The 22,067-nt window shown below is 39.8% G+C and overlaps 2 protein-coding genes across 6 annotated transcripts in view; one reads left to right on the plus strand and one right to left on the minus strand.

Annotated features, from left to right (window-relative positions):
* ZC3H8 (zinc finger CCCH-type containing 8) overlaps window positions 1–5,363 on the minus strand; it is a 46,734-nt gene extending 41,371 nt beyond the window's left edge. For 2 of the 4 annotated variants that reach the window (XM_066267678.1, XM_066267676.1), the window contains exon 1: window positions 5,083–5,363. In XM_066267678.1, coding sequence (XP_066123775.1) covers window positions 5,083–5,363 — 281 coding nt within the window. Of the gene's footprint in view, window positions 1–203; window positions 1,965–5,082 lie in introns of those variants that run through there. The other 2 variants (XM_066267679.1, XM_066267677.1) reach the window with 1 other exon arrangement.
* Window positions 5,165–22,067, plus strand: part of ZC3H6 (zinc finger CCCH-type containing 6) — a 59,617-nt gene continuing 42,714 nt past the window's right edge. The window contains exon 1 of one of the 2 annotated variants that reach the window (XM_066267669.1): window positions 5,165–5,212. Coding sequence is in view for 1 of the 2 variants with exons in the window: in XM_066267668.1 (XP_066123765.1) it covers window positions 5,512–5,543 (32 nt within the window). In the remaining variant the exon portion in view is untranslated. Of the gene's footprint in view, window positions 5,213–5,404; window positions 5,544–22,067 lie in introns of those variants that run through there. The other variant, XM_066267668.1, reaches the window with a different exon arrangement.

Below are 22,067 nucleotides of genomic sequence, written 5' to 3' on the forward strand. Positions count from 1 at the left end.
GACGGTTCTTGAGGAATGGGAGCATCCCTGCGACCCCTGGCCCTGCCCAGACCCCGCACCTCCGGCGTCTAACCGCGTGCCCAATCCGCACCATCGCCCCCAGCGACCTGCAGCCCCGACGCAGCCGGCGGCCTCCTAAAGGTGCCGGGGGGCGGAACCCGCTGGGGCCCCGGCTCTCAGAGCAAGAAAACACGGGGCATCACCTGTCATCGGAGTCTGTGGCGTCGGAGTCCGTGGCAGGTTTCCTGCCTAGGGCCGGGTTGGGAGGTTTGGAGAAAAGATTCTCAAAGTCCATCCTGGAGTCCAGAGCTCCCCAGCTGCCTAAGGACAACGGCCAACCAGGGAGCTGAAAAGGGAGGAACCCGGAGCCACGCAGGCCGCCTGCGCATGCGTCGCTTGCCCCCTCTGCGCACACGCTTGTCTCCCCACTGCGCACGCGCTTTCCCATTTCCCCGCGCCTCCGCGCGGATACCGCATAAATTTATGCTTCTTGGTGCTGTTTGCAGCCTGTTATCTCAAATACTTACTTCAGCTTTTAGGCTTGATCCTTAGCATTCGGCTTTGGATCAGAAATCCAATGTTTCTAAGAAGTGCTGGCAGCAACTAACACTGATTTGAGCGCTAGCTGGACACCAGGCATGTTTCATATTCAGCCCACCTAATGCCCACAAGAGCCCAGGATACTACTGCAGGTGCTATTCCATATTTTCTAGTTGAGGAAACAGATGCGGGTAGTTTATGTGAACGGTAGAGTGTTGTTACCTAACGGGATTAAACACACCTCTTGGGCATAAAGTTCATTTTTAAGTACCAAGAACTAAGAGGTTTCACATAAAAGACAACCTGTGGTTGGGAAGTCTTGAAAAGGGCATATTTCAGCTCAGCATTGATGTCATTTCCACAGCAAGAGATGAAGCTAGGAGTGTAAATGGGCTCTGGAGAATGGCAGTTTTCCAGTCCCTTCATGCTTTAGACTCAAAGGTAAGATAAGGAAGGTGCATGAAATCCACTGGTGGTGGTAGATTAGGGGAATGGGGGAAAGCAAAGCATCGAAATCATTAGAATTGGGTAAAAGGCAAAATAGATAACTCCTTTTACTTAGTGGGCATGGGATAATTAACATTTACCATTTACAGTAAATAAGCAGGTAACAAGATAACAATGAGAAGTTTCATGATCTGCTTTGAAGCAGTGGAGGGTTTGTACCAGTTTGGCAGAACCAACACCAAATTTTTTGTTTTCCGCAAACCAGTTGTAAAAATGGCACTTGTAATCAGGGTTTTCTCTGAGGGGGCAGCTGCCCAATGTGGGAATCACAAATTTACATTCCTTACTCTTAATGTTCGTCTGCACAACAACGTATTCTAAGTGCCCATGTTATAAAGTACCGCACCCCAGATTCTAAAAGGCACTGTTCCTCATTTCATCAGGTTCACGTTGAGACACTGTTGGGCAGATAAAATATATTATGCTCACTTTGTTAAAGATGGCGCTGCCCACGTGGAAGCCATTGCCCAGGTGATGTTAATGTGTGTTGGGGGTGGGCTCTGGGCAGGCAGGATCCTTGTAGCCTGGGGCTTGGTTTTAGGACTAAGCCTTTCCCACCCTTTTTGATGTGAGGTGGTACAATCCCATTATGCCTCAGATAAGTGACTTTGTATTAGAGTAGGGGTCCCCAAACTTTTTACACAGGGGGCCAGTTCACTGTCCCTCAGACCATGGGAGGGCCGGACTATAAAAAAACTATGAACAAATCCCTATGCACAATACACATATACTATGAACAAATCCCTATGCACACTACACATATCTTATTTTAAAGTAAAAAAACAAAATGGGAACGAATACAATATTTAAAATAGAGAACAAGTAAATTTAAATCAACAAACTGACCAGTATTTCAATGGGAACTATGCTCCTCTCACTGACCACCAATGAAAGAGGTGCCCCTTCCGGGTGTGCAGCGGGGGCCGCATGCGGCCCGTGGGCCGTAGTTTGGGGACCCCTGTATTAGAGACTTCCCTATTTTGTATATTGGATTAAAGGTTTTGATTTCTACACTATAAAATGGGGGCAGAATGGGAGCTTGTGCTCTTGGTTCTTGAGATTACCATTAGAGAGCAGAAAGCAGAGAAAGGTCACGTGAAAGAGGCCAGGAGAAGCAGCCAAGAAGGCAGAGTGTTGAGTGAGAAGCTAGTTTGGGCAGAGTTTGTGCAGGGAGAAGGAAGGAGATGGGAAACAGAGGTCAATAAGTCTGGTGAGCCTGACCAGACGGTGGCACAGAGGATAGAGCATTGGACTGGGATGCAGAGGACCCAGGTTCGAGACCCCGAGGTCGCCAGATTGAGCGCGGGCTCATCTGGTTTGAGCAAAAAGCCCACCAGCTTGAACCCAAGGTTGCTGGCTCCAGCAAGGGGTTACTTGGTCTGCTGAAGGCTCGCGGTCAAGGCACATATGAGAAAGCAATCAATGAACAACTAAGGTGTTGCAACGCACAACGAAAAACTAATGATTGATGCTTCTCATCTCTCTCTGTTCCTGTCTGTCCGTCCCTGTCTATCCCTCTCTCTCTGAAAAAAAAAAAAAAGAAAAAAAAAAAAAGTCTGGTGAGCTAGAAACCTTTGATTCTAGGAAACTCGGATAAGTCTGTGGCTTTGTGAGCACTGAATGTGAGTGGGTTTTGGAGCCCAGTGTGTGTTTTTACCTGCCCGCCGGGTGCAAGCTAGGATTAAAGATGATGGCCCATCAGTTTTCAGCTCCGTTGTTTCTTTACCGACTGTCTGAATCCAATGCGAACCTGCATGGGCCAGGCGGCTGTAACGGTGGCCGTGGATACTGGCTTTACAGACACCCAGTCCGGATGAATTTTGAAGGGTTTTATTAGAGGAGGAGATTTATTAATATGCCGGCCACATATGGCTGACACATCTGCAAGCCCAAAAATAGTTCAGGGGCTGCTTATATGCCCTTGGTCACACATAGACTGGGGAGAGCATGACGTCATGGTACAAACTGGCAACAATTGTTAGGGGATACACAGAAACGTTAAGACTTTTAAGGTAACACAAAGATGTTTACAAATCTTTCAGGGTTCATGTTCCTTTACTAGCCTAGAGGTATTTTACCCTCAAGATTCCAGGAAGGGGGAGGAACTACAGTCAATGCAAGGTGGTATGTAAATTCTGCCTCCTATTGAAAGAGAAGAAGTTTCTCGGTTAATCTTTATTTTAGATTTAAAACTGAATGACCTATTGTTCTTGCAGGCCAGAAACTTCTACATTCTTCTCCCTCCTCACCATAAAGCAGAGGTCCCTAACCTTTTTTGGGCCACGGACTGGTTTAATGTCAGAAAATATTTTCACGGACCGGCCTTTAGGGTGGGACGGATAAATGCACAAAATAAAATTATGTGACCGGCGTAAAAACTGTGGTATTTTTAAATATAATTGTCAAACTTACAAGACAAGCGTCAAGAGTGAGTCTTAGATGGATGTAACAGAGGGAATTTGGTAATTTTTTTAAAAATAAAACATTGTTCAGACTTAAATATAAATAAAATGAAAATAATGTAAGTTATTTATTCTTTCTCCGGAGACCGGTACCCGTCCGCAGTCCGGGGGTTGGGGACCATTGCCCTAAAGGAGGGATGGGACAGGAAAGCCTGATAGGAAAGCCTGATCTTTCCTCCCAGAATATCAATATCAACTTTCAGCTTTTTGGTACCTTACAACACCCATAGTGACGTTCATTTCGTCCATAGGTGAAAAAAATTGCAAGTGAAGACATCAATCAAGAAGCAATATGGAAATATCTTAAATAAGAGTTTTATTGCTTTTTATCGGGTATTATTTAATATTTTTTCATTAATATTTTAAAACTCAACATTATCTAGTTTTGTGTACCTCTTTTATTGTTCTTATTTAAGTATAAGTGCATGAAATAAACTACCTTGTGATATGCCTTTTTTTATACTTAAAATGGTCATTAGGGCAGAGAACCGGTTCTTAAATTATTTGAATCCCACCACTGCACTGGAGGGGTTGGAAAATTACCCAGATCTTTCAAGTCTGTTATTCCACATGCATAAGAACAATGGGCAGGCCTGACCAGGCAGTGGCACAGTGGATACAGCATCAGACTAGGATGCAGAGGACCCAGGTTCGAGACCCTGAGGTCGCCAGCTTGAGCGTGGGCTCATCTGGTTTGAGCAAAAGCCCACCAGCTTGAACCCAAGGTTGCTGGCTCCAGCAAGGGGTTACTCGGTCTGCTGAAGGCCCACAGTCAAGGCACGTTTGAGAAGGCAATCAATGAACTAAGGTGCTGCAACGCGCAATGAAAAACTAATGACTGATGCTTCTCATCTCTCTCCGTTCCTGTCTGTCCTTGTCTATGCCTCTGACTCACTCTCTGTCTCTGTAAAAAATAATAAAAATTAAAAAAAAAAAAAAAAAAAGAACAACGGCAGGACTTAAGACAAAGAGTGAAATTGCTAAGGAAGCTAACAGACCCGGAACTTGACTACTTGCCATGACCTGCCCAGTTAGCAATTTGTGGTCAGACCATCTTGGGTAATTACTCTTGGTCACCCAGCCTGCCAGGCCCACCATGTAGCTCCCTGAGCTTGTCTGACCCTTTTCCTTCACAGTAAGCAAAGACAAAGGAAGTCGTATTTGGGAGGATCAACCATCAAGTCCATCACTTTACTAAAAATCAAGGGACTCCCTCCAGAACTAAAACCAAGCTAGTGTCAACAAAACATGATTCTGAGCATTCAACATTACACAAAGAGGCTTGCTACAGCCTTTAAGGAAAAAGTACTGTGCATTTCTCCATCATTTAAGCAACAAAAGTTAAAAAATAAAACCCACGAGTGAACAGTGCGCCATCTTTATCACCCTAGACAGCTCCACACCGGGACAGCTTCACATTACGTTTGTTAGAGGCCTCCCTAACCTTCCGCGTGCAGAGTCCCGCAAACTGCACTGAGACACCAGACACAACGAAGATCGCCTGCCCACCCTGAGACGCCTCTGCCGCTCCGCGGCCAGGTGACCCACCCCTACAGGTTATTGACGGCCGTACCCTCCAATGGCCGACGCTCTCGGGTCGGTGGGCGTGGCACGGCGGGGCTCGCGGAGGGATATTGCGCCGCTAGTCCCGGGTTGGTGCACGACGCCATCTTGTCGAACGCCGTCCCAGGGCCGCCATGTCGGTGAGGAGCAGTCACTGCCACGGCCACTGTCCAAATCCGCGCGTCCCGGCGCGCCCGTCTGCCCACTCCCGAGCCTCGGCCGCCGGCGGCGAATAGAGACTAGCGCGGAGGCGCCGGCTGCGGCCGCGCCCCGTGTTTGCAGAGAGCCCATCTCTCTGGCGTGGTTGTTAACAGACTGGAAAGTCTGTGTCTGTGTCGCTCACTAGTAACCGTGAGTTTTTACCGCCTCGTCACGGCGGGCGGCTGGGGTCCCGTGCCCCGCAGACCGGCCCGCAGCCCCGCCCCGCTCCTGACCAAACATGACAGACTGTGAACACGCAGGGCGCGGCAGGTCGGAACCTTGTCTGTCTGTGTGTCGGAGGAGAGGGCTGGGCGGGGGCGGGCGGGCCCTGCATGACCGAGGCGTCTCCGGGCCGCCGCGCTGGACGGCGCCCTGGGAGGCGGGCTGGCGGCCGCGGGAGGCTGGCCCCCTCCCGTCCTGCCCGCCGCGCGGGTCCTTCCGGCCTCCCGCCCCGCCCGCCGCACGTGCGACCCTCGCCCCGGGCTGGGGCCGCGGGCCAGTGCCAGACAGGGCCCGCCGCGACTTGGTAATAACAGGTGTTGTATTTGACTGGTTCCCTGGCACACTCCGAAAAATAAACGTGTTTGGGTTTTTTTTTCCTTTGCTTTCTTTTCTTAGGAAATATTTAAGCAACCCGGAAGGTCATCTATTTGAAATGGCAAGTTTCAAGTTTAAAATGTTAACACAAATACTTAGGCTTTTGCCAGCCTTGGTGTAGCACTTAGTGGAAACTCCATGGATTATCCCATTTAGCCCAGTGTTCTAAATACTATATGTCACTTGAACATTTACCTGAGATTCTGATTTTTTAATTTTGCAGTACTTTTAGACGGATACTCTTGGTTCCATTTAATGGTTTGGGGCATTTACAGAGTTTAAATAGCGTAAACAGCATACGGAAGTTTTAGTTTTTTTAACTTAAGAGGGGTAAGTGGGGGAAAGGACGTTTGGATCAACAATGGACCAGAAAAACCATGGAGGTCCTATAGGATTACACAGGAACAGACCTGAAAATTTCCTATCGCCCAGTGACGTTTAGCTGTTCTAACATCTTAGCACAAGGCATTATTCACGTGCTTGTGGTGATGCTTCTGTAAGTAGGCCCACTCTGTGCCAGTCCTATGAAAGTATAGCAGTACAATTAACAGTAGTAGGCTGCACCATCTAGGTTTGTGTAAGTGCACGGATGAAATTGCCTAACCACGCATTTCTCAGAATGCATTCCCTTTTATAAGCAGCAAATGCCGGTGCATTGATATCTTAATGATTAAGGAAAAGAGAGCTTTCCTTCTTTAAAATTACTTTAAATCCACTGTATGTGATTACAAGGTCCATTGCATCTGATTCTTACATAGAATATTTGAACCTAGCAATCACTCCTTTGGGATAAAAGGTAATCAAAAGTATACATTGTACAATTATATACAAATTGTTGAAGTTCTACCTGTGAAGTAATGAGGTCTGCTTTTATTAAAGCATTCCAAACACTTAAAAAAACAACAACCCAGAAGCAGAAATTACAGAAACTTGAAATATCTTTACATCTGGCAAACTTGAGAGGGATAAATATGATATTTTGACAACTTTGGTACTGTAATAATAAAAGTAGATTTTCAGAAAGCATTAAATGTAAACAAAAATATGAATACACAAGCTTAGCTTGCACTTGACATATTTTCCATGATTTTTTATTTTTTACATTGTTACTAAAATGAGGAAATTCTTGGAGTGGATTAAGTAACATCTTGAGAAGTTTCCCATCTTCTTATCTGACAAACTAATGATGAGGCTTTGTTGATGGGGACTGAAATTCATTTTGTATGTGTGTGAAAGGAAATCTGTTCTATGTAGTTAAGAAACCATGTTGCCAGGGTCAAGTGTCACAGTAATTTTGTTAGTATGGAACTGTGACGACAGACTTTAAAAATAATTTGAAATTATAAAACACTGAATCAAGTTCAAAAAGAAATTTTACAGAATTCTTTGTAAGATCTTAACAATTTAGAAGGAACTAAAGATTAAGTAAGTAGTCTATAGTTTTATATTAGGACTAAGAAAATATTTTCTGGTTTATGGAGCAAAAAGGTTAGCTCCATCATATTCAGTTGTTAAGTTGGCAGTATTATTTTAAAGCAATAAGAAATGGTTTATCTTTTTCACCCCTTTTTTTTTTTTTGTCAACCTACATGAGTAAACCAAAACAGCTACATCAGAAAACAAAGTGAACTAGGAGTCAGAAGAAATGGTTATAGCTACAGCTTTGGTACCATTTAGCTTTGTGAACTTGAGCAAGCATAGTTTCTTTATTGATAAGGTTCTACAGGAATTTTCTAAGTTCTGCAAGATCTGATTCTCACCCATCTGGGGAGCATTTTAAAAGTTGTTGATGTCATCTCCATGTCTGAACCTCAGCCTGGGTTTTAAAGTTTTTAAAAGCTCAAGTTATTCTAATACTTGCTAATTTGAGAATTATACTAGATCAGTGTTTTCTAGACTTGAGGAATCAAAACTTTTGTCCGGCATAGAGAAACTGAATCAGAGTCTTTAGGGGAGAATTGTGGTAATCTGTATTTTTAATAGGCTACCCATATGATTCTTAAGAAATTTAGGAAAAAATTGATCTACTCTGTGGAATCCGCAGATATTGCTTCTATAGTTAGTTATTTTATACTGTAACAGAAGTTTCTGTAAATTACGTGATGAAGCTATATGAATTCTGATATTTGGAGGTAGGCATTGTCTAGGATATTCTTCTGATACTCTTAAAAATAAAAGTATATTGTGAATGCAGGATAAAACATCTATGATTTTTATAACTGCTTTGATTATATAGGTTAAAATATTACTCATAGTTTACATGCAAACGAGATTCTAAATGGAAATGGAAATACATAATGTACAGTTTTTTCTTTTTAAAAAAATGTTTTCTTGCACATTTTTTATATTATAAATCTTTGCACAAGATTTGTCAAGTGAGTTAGCTTTTTAAAAATCTACCCATTTGGTGTACTTTCTCCTCTAAATATTTTAATGCCTGGAGCCAAAAACATGTATTTTACAAATAAATGTATTGATACATAGAACATTAGTAAAAGCCTTCTGCCTAGGTCTTTAGAAATTCTTGTTTCATTTTTTATTTAGTTCTTTCCATCCATCCAGTTCCTTTAGGCACAACTCCAGCCACCTAGCTTTATTTTACAGTGGAATATTGACCCAATTAAGACAATTCACAAACAACTCTTACAGGCCAAATACTTAGGCCTTGCTTTGGACACATGCAGTAGGCTAGGAACAATAAATATACATCCAAGTAACTATTGTGTATTTCCTGAAATATGCTAAAGATAGAAAGTTTTACAGGGCCCTCACTGCGGAAAACAGTTTTAACATGAAAAGTATAAAGAATTTATGATTCTTAGAGTCTATTGATAGGTATGGATAATCCTTTCTTTTGGGAGGAGGTTATTGCCTATTGTGTACAACCTTTCTATCTTCTTTTCCTCTTCTGCTTTTCTTCCTCATTGAAAACAAGAACAAGGCCCGACCTGTGGTGGCGCAGTGGATAAAGCGTCGAACTGGAAATGCTGAGGTCACCGGTTCGAAACCCTGGGCTTGCCTGGTCAAGGCACATATGAGAGTTGATACTTCCAGCTCCTCCCCCTTTCTCTCTCTCTCCCTCTCTCTCTCTTTCTCTCCCTCGCCTCTCTAAAAATGAATAAATAAAAAATAAATAAAAAAGGAAAACAAGAACAAGAGAACGCCACATAAAATAATAGGGGTTTATATCTCTCCCCCGTCTCCATCTTCCCCACAGATTGATGGAAACCTAGCTGAGAGATTTAGAGAATCTGGAGGAAAGAGGGTGGAGGAGAGGATTACTTTCCATTTGTATTAGGGTTTTCATTTGATTCTCACATTAATCCCATGAGGGAGTTATTAGCATTACAATGGTCATTTTTGTTTGAGCTCTCACTGATAGAACCTAGATAAGAACCCATGTATGCAAACTCCTACCTGAATTGTTATTTCACTTTCCATTAAGTTTTCACAGGGAAGTAATGCAGTAAGTGCTTGGCTTCACTTTGAATTGTTTGGGATTGTAATGTGCTGATATTTTAAGAGAGACTTGCATTCTGAATAAAACCTGGGTTCTGATCCTAGTTTTTCCTTTCACTTGGTTAATGTTCTTCTTTTTTCCATAATTATTTTCCATATTTGTGAAATCAGGTAGTTGAACCAGATTATTTCTAATCTCCCCACTTTAATTAGTCAGTAATTTTAATTAAATTGCAGATGTTCCTTACATCAACAGTTTATTTGATGCTCTGCACCAGTGATATTCTACAGCATTTTCAACTGCTAGTCCAAGGACTGGCTGCCAGAAATTTTGTGCCAGTCCGAAAGAGTTAACAACCCTGATGTATGAAGACTATAGCCCCAATGATCTTAGTCAAATTTGCTTATGCTCATGGTGATTTATACTTTAGGGATCCCTGAAATAAGTCTATTTTTACCAGTCTGCCAAGTGTAAAAGGTTGAAAACCACTACTCTATACAATATCTGGTTTGTAAATTAGTATGTTTACTGAAGTAAATGACTTTCCTTACTAGGCCATTAATTAATTAATTTTATTCTTAATTGTGGTAAAAATATATATAACATAAAATTTACCATCTTAACCATTTTCAAGTGTACAGTCACTGGTATTAAGTACATCCATATTGTGCAGCCAGTCTCCAAAATTTTCTTTCCTCTTACAAAACTGAAATTATTATCAATTTATTTTTTATTCCTAAGTCTGCTGATTTGACTGTTATTAAATCTATCAGATGAGTTTTTCTCTAGAAGAAGAAACTCAAATTAGACATCATGTTCAGATTTGATGTTGGAAAGCACTTTGACTCTTAGGAAAACATTTTTATTTTAGCGCCTTGTAAACAAATTATTTGATTCACTTTTAAATTTTTGCCATTAATTTTTTAGTAGGCAGACATTTATGTGCCAAGTATAGTTAAGCCCTGGGGAAACAAATCTTGACTACAACATCACTGAACTTGCTCTCCAGGACCTCATCCAGTAGGAGAAACAAATTGGTAAATGCACATCGATGGCACCACATATAATGGAGTTGTGAACTGAGTGCAGTGGTGGCACAAATGGGCATGGCAGGGAAACATCGTGAGTAGCCAGGTCTGGAGGGAGAAAAGGAGTTTTGGCTAAGCAGCCTACCAGGTGGTGGCTCAGTGGATAGAGTGTTGGCCTGGGATTCTGAGGACCCAAGTTTGAAACCCCAAGGTCGCCGGCTTGAGTACGGGCTAATCCAACTTGAGTGTAAGGTTGTGGCTTGAACAACGGATCATACATAAGACATCATAGTTGCTGGCTTGAGCCCAAAGGGCGCTGGCTTGAACAAGGGGTCACTTGCTCAATGGCTTGGCTGGATCTGCCTGGTCAAGGCACATATGAGAAAGCAGTCAATGGACATCGAAGGTGCCACAACTGTGAGTTGATGCTTCTCATTTCTCTCCCTTTCCGTCTGTCTCTCAAAAAAAAATTTTTTTTTGGCTAAACAGAGGCAGGTATACATGGAAGAAATGAATACATAATAGATTCAAGAATGGTAAAAAGTATTAGTATATAGAGCATGTACAACATAGTTTGGGCAATGAGGAAAAGACTTAAATGAATTAAGGGTCAGCCCCTGAAGGATGTAAAGGTCTCTTCAAAGTTTTTTAAGGGGGAGAATGATCAGATACATTTTTGGGTGTGATATTCTGGGGGCTAGGACAAAGTGGACTACTGAAAGAGATCAGTAGGTGAAGGTAAGTTTAAAAAGCTTTCACAGTCACTTTTATTAACTATCAAGCACCAATTATTTAATATGTATTGTCTGGGCTCAAGGAAGATAACAGTAAAGAAAATAATCCTTTACCTAATGGAGCTTACATTTTCTTTGGAGAGAGATAATAAACGTGTAAAACAAATGTGTTAGATGATTATAAAGTAGAAAGGGAGATGGGGCATCCTGTGGGTGTGGGAGGCTATTTCTGTTTTAAAGATGGTGTTTAGGGAAGCACTTACTGAAAAAGTAACATTTGAGCAAAGCTCTGAAACAAGGGAGCAATCTAGGCCAGTATATATGGAGGAAGAGCATTCCAGATAACTGGAACAGAAGACTGGAAAAACCCTGGAGCCAGCAATGAGCCTTGTGTCATTTAAGGAAAAACAAGGGAGCAAAGTAAAGAACAAAAGGGGGAGTGCAGTAAGAGATGAAGTTAGATGGGCAACAGAGCAATTGTGAGGGCTTTGTAAGCCATTGTGAGGAACTTGGATTTTACTGAATGGGGTGGAAGCCACTGGAGGGTTTGAACAGAGGAGGGGTTATGCTGTAGTAAGAGTGGTAACAAGAAAGCTGCTGCAGTAATCTGAGTGACAGGTTATCAGAGTTTAGGCCAGGGAGGTGAGAATGGTTGGATTTTGAATATGGTTTGAGGTGGCACTAGTAGAATTTGCTACTGTGTGCAGGTTGGGCATGAAAGGAATGAGTCAAAGCTACTGTAAAAGTCTAAAAATTGGGTAAGAACTCCTGGTCAACAACATTGGCAATAAGAAAGCAGACAAAAGTCAAAATTTGTGATATATTAAAGTTGATAGAACTGGAAATAAAGATCTAGGAGTTTTCAGCAGACATGTTAGTTGAAATGAGCAAAAGGAGGAAGTTTAAGAAAGGGCTGATCACAAAGTAAGTAAAGGAAAGTAAGAGTATACTAAATTAGGACATTTAAAACCTTTTATGAAAGAATGCAGCAGAATTTGCAAACAGGTGGACTTCAGGCCTAAAATCTGCCCACATTGTGGATTGCCTGTTTTGTTTGAATGCCATCAGACTTAACTTGTATTCTCCAACCTCAGTACTGTCACTCATACTTTCTCCACAAGTTCTGCTTCAATTACTAGGTGGCTTGCCACTTAGGAATTTGAGTTTGTGACCCCTTGTTACACAGTGAAGTTACGTTTTCACCTGGGCAAACTGGCAGACTGGCTAGCAAAAACCTCACAGAGATGGTGACTTTGAATTCACCAGGTCAAGTTTTGACTTTAAGGCTGCCAGCCATAGTCTTTTGTTCATAGATGCCCCCTAGAATTGTATAACAGCAGCCCTACTTTAGTTTTCCATACTTAGAAACTGATCATTCTCAGAGCAGAAGACTTGGAGATTTTAATTTATGCTCAAAAATAATAACTGGCTAACATTTATCTGGTGTTTACTATATGACAGGTTCTAAATGCTGTACATGAATTATTTCACTTATCTTCATAACAACCCTAAGAAGTATTTCCCATCTTTGCAAATTAGGAAGGAGACACTAAGAAATTGATAAATTTTCTAAGGTCATAGACTAAATCAAAAGGAACTCAAATAATCTGAAAATAATCTGACTTTAGAGCTCAAACTTTCATTGGAGGGTAGACATCCCCCATTGAGAGAGAGTGTGTATGTGTATCAGAATATATATAGATAATCAGAATGCTAATGTGTGTGTATCAGAATATATATAGATAATCAGAATGCCAATTTGGTCATGTAAAATGAGGATTAGATGTTTGGATATTCTCATGTAGAATGATATTTGGAAAACCAAATTATTAAAAGTTGCCTAGTAAACAAGAGCATGGGATTAGAACAAGGTAATTGAGTAAATGACTATAATTTTAAATGATATCAGGCTCAGATAAAGTGATATTTCCATCTCCATAATATATCTGCCAAGTAGATTCTTGCATCCATCTGCATTACAAGGTATCATCTCTCCTGGGCAGTGCTTCCATGGGCACTGGCCACATTTGTGTCTCCATGTTTCCTTTTTCATCATTTCCATTGCTAACCACCCCTCCTTTCTGATGGATACATTGCTTTTTGCACGTTAATACCGTTTTTTTTTTTTTTTTTAAATTATTAATTTGTTAGAGAGGAAGGTAGAAAAAGAGAAAAGAAAACATCGATTTGTTCCACTTACTTATGCGTTCATTGGTTGATTCCTGTATGTGCCCTGACTAGAAACTGAACCCACAATCTTGGCTTAGCCAGTTGATACTCTAACCAACTGAGCTACCTGCCTAGGGCTATTTATTATCTTAAATTTAGTTATCTTTTATTTGGTCCTGTGTATCTGACTTCCTAATTTCTGTTCTGGTTCATCTTGTTTTGGTTTTATGGTTGAAATTACTGAGGGCATTCTTATTTCCAATATCTTTATTGAGGTGTTTGGGACCTGGAAGTTACTACTTACCACTGATGCCATGTACCAACACATGCATTAGGACGACATTAGCACAAGCAACTTCAAAACATGATTATTACTCTTGGGAAAGAGCAGCCTTTCTCTACTGTAAAATTATACGTGTGCGCGCGCACATGCTTTGCTTTGTTTATAATGTGAGTTCATGGCTTACTACTTTAAATAAACTGTTTTAATACTTAAACTTTCATAAATCATAGCCACATTCTTGAGTGGCAAATAAATGACCAAAGCAAATTCCAAGGAATTTTTAGAGAGAGTCCTAAGTTAATTATCATTAAAGTTATACATAAAAACCATATGAAAATCACAATCTTTTATAAGAGTGGTAGAAAAATAAAGAACCTAAGTTTAGATCTCATGATATTCAATTCTTGATATATATTGCTGTTCATAATTCACATACGTTAATTTATTTGGTCCATAAGACAGAATAGATATTAATATCTTAATTTTATAGTTTAGGAAAACAGATTCAGAGGGTAAATAACTTGTCCAAGGTAACTAAACAACTGAATGAAAACTGGCATTTGGTTTCAGTACTCTCCATTGCTTCCATTGCCTCATACTGATGGTAAATCTGGTATCAGATGCTGGGTTGGGTTTTGGACACTTAAGAAGGTTTTCTTTGTTTTTGTTTTGTTTTTTTGAAGTATTACTTAATCATAGTCAATTTCATCCTAGTTCATTATAAATTCATATTATATGACAGGCTTATTCTCAACCTAAAACATTAAAAATTGAATTTATAAAGAATATTAATTTTTCACGTATTTTAAGAGAATATGGGATAAGTTAAATTTAACTGACCTACATCCCCAAATTTTTAGCTATAAAAAACACAAGTGTCAGTCTGTTAAGGGAATTCATTAAAAATGCATAGAGATCAGAAGAACTGATACTTCTTTTGCTTATATTTTCCTTGCTTACTGGAAGTTGACAATAAAATGTTAGGTCACTGGTACATGTGTGGGGTTGAGTTCTTTATAACCTTTACTCTTTAGCTCATAAAGGAAGTGGTGAGTTGATTTGTATGCCCTTGGAGAACACAGGAGTCTGTTTAAAAATTATAGTTTGGGTGAGCAAATGAAAGTGAATAATGCATTTAAGTAAGAAATACCTACATCTTTTGGCTATATAAATATATTGCAGCAAATATACAGTTTTTTGAATGCCAAATGTCCAAGTGTGAAAACCAATATTTGACCAAAGCTGGAGCTGAAGCCAATATTTTCATCACATATTAAACTTCTGGAATATGTGAATAAATCTTAAATATTCTTCAAATTATTATTATTTGTTATTAGACATTTTAGTGTTCTAATTTAAAAATAGGACATGACAGTACAGTAACAGTTTTCAGCACTGCCTATTTCTAAGTTACTCCTGTGATTACTGTAGTGCATGTGATTGATACTGAATGAAGGGCCACTTTCAACTAAGATTAGTAGAATAAGAGTTGGAACTTTAATTCACTAATATTTTTTTATGTTTTTAAAGCATCTTTAGTAAGAATGATTGAATACGTTGCACATAACTTTGGAGCATTTCTCCTTATGAAATTTTGAGGTAACAAAGTTAAAGTTAACTTACTGTTTTTAATTTATACACAAAAGATACGAATTCCCAAATAAAATTTTTCTTGAAAGATTTATGGAATTAAATAATTAAAAATTAAACATTGTCTTTAGAAGTTACTTTGTTGAATGTTATAAATACCAGTATGCTAAATAATTGAACAAAGTTAGGATTATGACAAAATTTATATTATTCGGCTTTGTATATTTCATTTAAATTTTTAATCATTTATCAGCTCAAGGATATATTTTTCCTGAAGTCTACAGTACTCTGTTTTTTTATTAGTTGATAATTTTAAGTTTGTATTCTTTATAAAGTAGCTCTTATAGTCATCAATTGCAGCATCTTTCTCTTGCATTAATGTACATTTATACTTCATCTAACTGATAGGATGTATGTATAAAAGCACATATGCAGATTCTCATTCTAAGTTGTACTTAAAACACCTTCTTAACTTATAAAATGAATGTGCAAATACAGTAAATACAAAGGACATGGCTTTTTCATATATGACCTTGTTACACTGATTGTATAATATTGAACTAATAATGGTCATGCAATTTCTTATAATGTCACACTCAGGGACACCAAAAGTGACTTGAAGCCAGCCAGGACATAATGGAGAAATATTCTTTAGCTGGATACTTAAGCCAAAGCCTAATTTTGGAACATCTTTTAAAAATAATAATCCCATCACACTCCCCAAATTCTAAAGTCCCAGTATCTCATATTATAGTTAACCAGTTAATTTAGGAAGTTGGATACATACAGACCAAGTGTCCTTTGTAGATATTGGGTCAGAAGTACTTATGCTAGGCATAGTATAGATTGTTCCAACAAGACTTTTTCAACTTTTCTTTGACATTGTGATACCTAGAAGATTGCTTTCTGGCTTTCAAATTCTAAATGTTTCTGTAGACTTTCTAGCTTCTCCTGTCTATACTGAAGAGCCTAAATCAAGAGGATAAATTGAAAGGGAATGAAAGCAAGTGAATTTTAGTTTAGTGAGGTATCTCAGACAGTATACGAAATATAAAGAGAATTTCTAAAATGTAGTTTCAAAAAAAAATCTATGGCAAGTGTGTTCACAGTTTTGTTTTGAGTTATGTAATAGTCTGTCTCTGCTTATGGCATAAAGGATGCTTGACAAATGGAATTCTTTTCCTTCATATCAACTATCTATGCAAATTTAAATACATATACATATATATGTATTTTAGAGAGAGAGAGGAAGGGAGAGAGATGAGAAGCAGGAACTTGTAGTTGTGTCAGTAGTTGTTCACTGATAGCTTTTCATACGTTCCTTGAGGGGGGGGGGCCTCAGTCTGAGCCAATGATTCCCTTGCTCAAGCCAGTGACCTTGGGTTCAAGCCAGCAACTTTGGGCTTTAAGCCAGTGACCTTTGGGATCAGTGACCATGGGATCATGCCGATGATCTCACACTCAAGCTGGCGACCCACGCCCAAGGTGATGAGCCTTTGCTTATGCCATATGAGCCCACACTCAAGCCTACCCTCAGCGTTTCAAACCTGGGACCTCAGCATCACAGGTTGAAGCTCTATCCACTGCTCCACCAACAGTTAGGCTAGGATATATTTTTATTTTTTTGTCACAAGTTGCCTAATATACAGCAATCTTCTGTCTGGCATTGAATGGGAGTAGAGAATTAATAACATTTTATGAGAAATGAGTTTATTGTCAATATTTTCAAAGGAACTCTTTGTAAATAAAATACATGGTGTGCTTTCAATCTTACTAGTTATTGGTTTATCCTTTACTAAGTTACTTTTGGGTCATCATAAATCTGTTGTCACCATAGTTACTCTGAACTCAAGATGTTACATTCCATATGGTGTTTTGTTGTTGCAGTCAGGAGACTTTGGAAATACAGTTTTCACCCACTGTTAATTGTTGCTTAATGATAGTAGAAATGCCCTCATGAAAAGACTTCAAACTTGGTGCACGGTAGCTTCCTTTTTGCTTTTCCTTATTTTGTATAGTTTTTCATTGTTATTTATTCTCTGAAGGAAAATAGGTCTCTTGAATTTTTAACTTTCCCCAATTTCAATGAAAGTACTTGTAGTCTTACATACCCATTTTATTCAAATGCATCTATCTGTTTCAAGTAAATCACAAGAGGAAAGGAAACTTTAGTTGAAGGCTATCTGCTAGGTACAGTGCTGAGTGATTACCTAACTTGATCTCACTTATTCCTTAACTCAGCAATGGTAAATTAATTAACCCTTTGAGTAGTGAGTTTCTTTCATGCTCACTAGAGTTTTTTTCATGCTTGCTAACATGAAAGTTAGCGAGTGACTTTTTTTTTAATTTTTTTTATTTTATTCATTTTTAGAGAGGAGAGAGAGACAGAGAGAGAGAGAGAAAGAGAGAGAGGAGAGAGACAGGGGGGGGGGGCTGGAAGCATCAACTCCCATATGTGCCTTGACCAGGCAAGCCCAGGGTTTCGAACCGGCGACCTCAGACTTTTTTTCAAAAAATGAAATTAGTTCCAGTTCCAGTTTTATTAACTTAAATCATGTTTGTTTGATAACCAATTTATGAAAACAAGAACATACATTTGCCTTTTTTTAATGTTGCCTTACACATTTTTAAAATAAAAATTTTTGTTATCTGGATGGTCAGGAGGCACGAAGACGTACATGAACGTTCGTACTACTCAAAAGGATTAATCCTATTTTGTCGATGAGAAACCGGGTATTGGTTGTGAGATAATTTGTTCAAGTTTATATAGGGTAGTATAAGACAGGGAAGCAGGACTTGAACCCAGATCTTACCAGCTCTAGAGCTTTTGTTCTACCCTACTATGAACGATGTTTCTTAAGTATTCAGTTTTGTTTTTAGTTTTTTGTTTTGTTTTGTTTTTGACAGAGAGAGCCATAGAGAGGGACAGATAGGGACAGACAGACAGGAAGGGAGAGAAATGCAGAAGCATCAGTTCTTCATTGTGGCACCTGAGCTGTTCATTGATTGCTCTCTCATGTGTGCCTTCACTGGGAGCTACAGTAGACCGAGTGACCCCTTGCTCAAGCCAGCAAGCTTGGTCTTCAAGTCAACGTGAGCTAGCAACCATGGCATCATGTCTATGATCCTACACTCAAGCCAATGACCATGCTTCAAGCGGGATGAGCCTGCGCTTAAGCCAGCGACCTCAGGGTTTTGAACCTGGCTCCTCTGCGTCCCAGTCTGACACTCTATCCATTACGCCACTACCTGGTCAGGCATAGTATTCAGTTTTAACATGCCATAAATTTAAAGCATTAATTAGTCTTTTTAAATAAATCTGTTGTTGGTTATTGTTCTTGTTTACCACTCCTCCTTTAACTTCCAGTGTCAGGTGACTTCACTTTGCCAGAACCCTGAGTCCTCATTAAATAATAGGGTTGTTTGTTTTTTGAGAGTTTTTTGTTTGTTTCTTTTTTTGAGTTTTCTTTAACTTTAGGTGGAAGTTGCTATTCTGGCAACCTTATTAGTATTCACTCTCTAATCTGGATATTGGTGCTTAGCTCCTTTTTGTTTTAATTAAATGGAAAATCTTAATAATAACAATTTTCACTTCTTCCAGCATTCTCTTTCCCTTTTCTGACTTTGATGTGTAGGCTTTCACCCAATAGGTTGTTATCTTCCCTGCACCACTCTTTATCAAATTGTTTGAGATCCTGAAATGAAATAGGAAGACCTATTTTTCATCTCTGCATGATTTAAATCTTTTTACCTCTTTTAAAATATATCTGTGCCTGACCTGTGGTGGCGCAGTGGATAAAGCGTCGACCTGGAAATGCTGAGGTCGCCAGTTCGAAACCCTGGGCTTGCCTGGTCAAGGCACATATGGGAGTTGATGCTTCCAGCTCCTCCCCCCCTTCTCTCTCTCTCTGTCTCTCTCTCTCCTCTCTAAAATGAATAAATAAAATAAAATAAAAAATATATATATCTGTACAATAAAAATTTTGACTAAAACATATTTTTGACTGATTTTCTTTGAGCATTTCAAAAAATACTATCAAGGCCGTGGCTGGGTTGCTCAGTTGGTTATAGCATCGTCCCTATAAGCCAAGGTTGGAGGTTTGATCCCAGGTCAGGGCACATACAAGAATCAACCAGTGCATGCATAAATGAGTGGAACAAGTTGGTATTTCTTTTTCTCTCTCTCTTCCTTCCCTGCCTCCCTCTCTCCCTTTTTCCCCCCTTCCTCTTTCTCTCTAGAATCAATCAATTTTTTTTTGTATTTTTCTGAAGTGAGAAGCAGAGAGACAGACTCCTGCATGCGCCTGACGGGGACCTACCTGGCTCGCCCACTAGGGGGCAATGCTATGCCCATCTGGGGAGTTGCTCCGTTACAACCGGAGCCATTCTAGTGCCTGAGGCAGAGGCCATGGAGCCATTCTCAGCGCACAGGCCAACTATGCTCCAGTGGAGCCTTGTCTGCTGGAGGGGAAAAGAGAGATAAAGAGAAAGAAGAGGGGGAAGGGTGCAGAAGTAGTTGGGCGCTTCTCCTGTGTGCTCTGGCCAGGAATCAAACCCGGGACATCCACACACTGGGCTGACACTGTGCCACTGAGCCAATTGGTCAGGGCCAGTCAATTTTTTAAAAAGAGAACTTTATGATAAACACCCCCGTGTTCTATCAGTTGATGAGGTTCTTAAGTAATCTTTACATCAGCTGCTATAAGGTGATTTGGCTGTTTGCCAGATTCTTCCCAAGAACAGACGTGTGTAGCTATTACAGCAACTTGGTTAAAATGATGGACCTGGGAATCGGAGTACCTGGCGTTTGGGTTATAGCTTTGCCATCTGCTAGCAGTTAATTAAGCTCTTTGTCTCCTTTTTTCACCTGGTTAATGGGGATAATAATAGTATTTCATAGAGTTCACATGATGATGAAATGAACTGATCCAACATGCCTGGCAACATAGTAAGTGCTTAATAATTCTTAATTATTATCACACTAGTTTTTACATTCTTTTTTTTTTTTTTTTTGTATTTTTCTGAAGCTGGAAACGGGGAGAGACAGTCAGACAGACTCCCGCATGCGCCCGACCGGGATCCACCCGGCACACCCACCAGGGGCGATGCTCTGCCCACCAGGGGGCGATGCTCTGCCCCTCCGGGGCGTTGCTCTGTTGCGACCAGAGCCACTCTAGTGCCTGGGGCAGAGGCCAAGGAGCCATCCCCAGCGCCCGGGCCATCTTTGCTCCAATGGAGCCTGGGCTGCGGGAGGGGAAGAGAGAGACAGAGAGGAGGGAGAGGGGGAGGGGTGGAGAAGCAGATGGACGCTTCTCCTGTGTGCCCTGGCCGGGAATCGAACCCGACACTTCTGCACGCCAGGCCGATGCTCTACCACTGAGCCAACCGGCCAGGGCAGTTTTTACATTCTTACTGCAAATTTGAATCGATATTATTTTTTAGACTTCTATTATGAATACAGTTGGAATCAAAGATAGACAAATAGTGAAAGAATTAGATAATAAAAATGTAGATAAATATTGTTAAGCATTGTTTTTAAATTATTTGTTAAAGTCACATATCTATAATCCTCTGATGTCCCCAAAGGTTTTAAAGGTTCTGTTCCAGGCAGTATTTGGCCTTTGTGGGGGAAAACAGCATAGTTAACTTGTCCTCTTTTAAAGGCACAACAGAAGTGGAATTTACATTTTCTATTGTTATCTATATTAGAATGACTGTAGGACTACTGAGGTATGACAGTGAGTGGTGGATGATTATGCCTCTAAAAAGTAGCCTGGAATTTTATCTACATTTTCTTTTGTTTTATTTATTTTGTTGATTTCTGTCCTTATAGTTATCATTTTCATTCTTGTTCTTTTGGGTTTGCCCATTTTCAAGGTGTTTTGTTGAATGTATGTATAGTTCATTTGTTTTTAATCTTTTTTATTTTCTGAATGTGTTTAAATAAAAGTGTAAATCTTTCTCCAAGGACTCTTTTCTTTGTTTAAAGGCCTTTTATAACTTAATGGTATACTCTGCACAAAATTTATACTGAGAAGTCCACCAGGAGGTTACTTTGCTTGAATTTAGATGTTTCATTAATATATTACTTGTATATTCACATGTACAGGTATATGTATACATATTCACATTGAAAAATTTGAGGCTAAAATGATTATGATTATTTACTGCTATGTTACAGAAAATTCATTATTCATTTATATTCGTACTATTTTTAAGGAAAATCTTGACCCTATTAAAAGGAATGGCCTCAGCAGTAATAATGAAGTAAGATTTTAAAGGTATAAATCATGGGAATGTTTGTAATATTCATGGAGGATTACCTTTACGGATAATATCGTATTTATTTTATTAGTTGTTTTTAACTAATTTTTATACCTCAACACTGTTGGGGAAAAAGAGTTCCCATCAGTGATAGTGGGTGTATCTGAGTGGATGTGTCTAAGTGTCAGAATCTCCATGTCTATGCCTTTTCCTTTGGGCTCTCATCTGGATTTTTGTAGTGTGTCCCAACTGGTTCCCTATACCTGTTCTATTCCTTCTAGATTTGTTTTTCACTCTCAGTCAGAACGGAAGCCTAATTACATCACCTCCTTTCCTGCTTTTTCATTTCTCTGAGGATGCTCAAAACTGCATGCTCTAGTGCCACTCCAGCATAATTTTGAATCTTCCTCCCCCCCTTTCCTTTATGATCCAGTGATACTGGCCTTGTCTTGGTTCCTATCTCAGTTCTATACACAAATTTTGCTCATCCTCTTTTCTGTTTGCCAGAGGTCCCACTCTAATCCTTCATCTCTCAGGCGAACTCCTCATCTCAGTTCATTCATGACCTCCTCAGGGAAAGCCTTCAGACTTTCCTCTACTTTGTATGCTCATAACACTGTTTTATCTTTCTTGTACACTTGTATGGTTATTTTATTTTTGTAATTCTTT

This window comes from Saccopteryx bilineata, chromosome 3, assembly GCF_036850765.1.
Source record: "Saccopteryx bilineata isolate mSacBil1 chromosome 3, mSacBil1_pri_phased_curated, whole genome shotgun sequence".
Taxonomy (NCBI): domain Eukaryota; kingdom Metazoa; phylum Chordata; class Mammalia; order Chiroptera; family Emballonuridae; genus Saccopteryx; species Saccopteryx bilineata.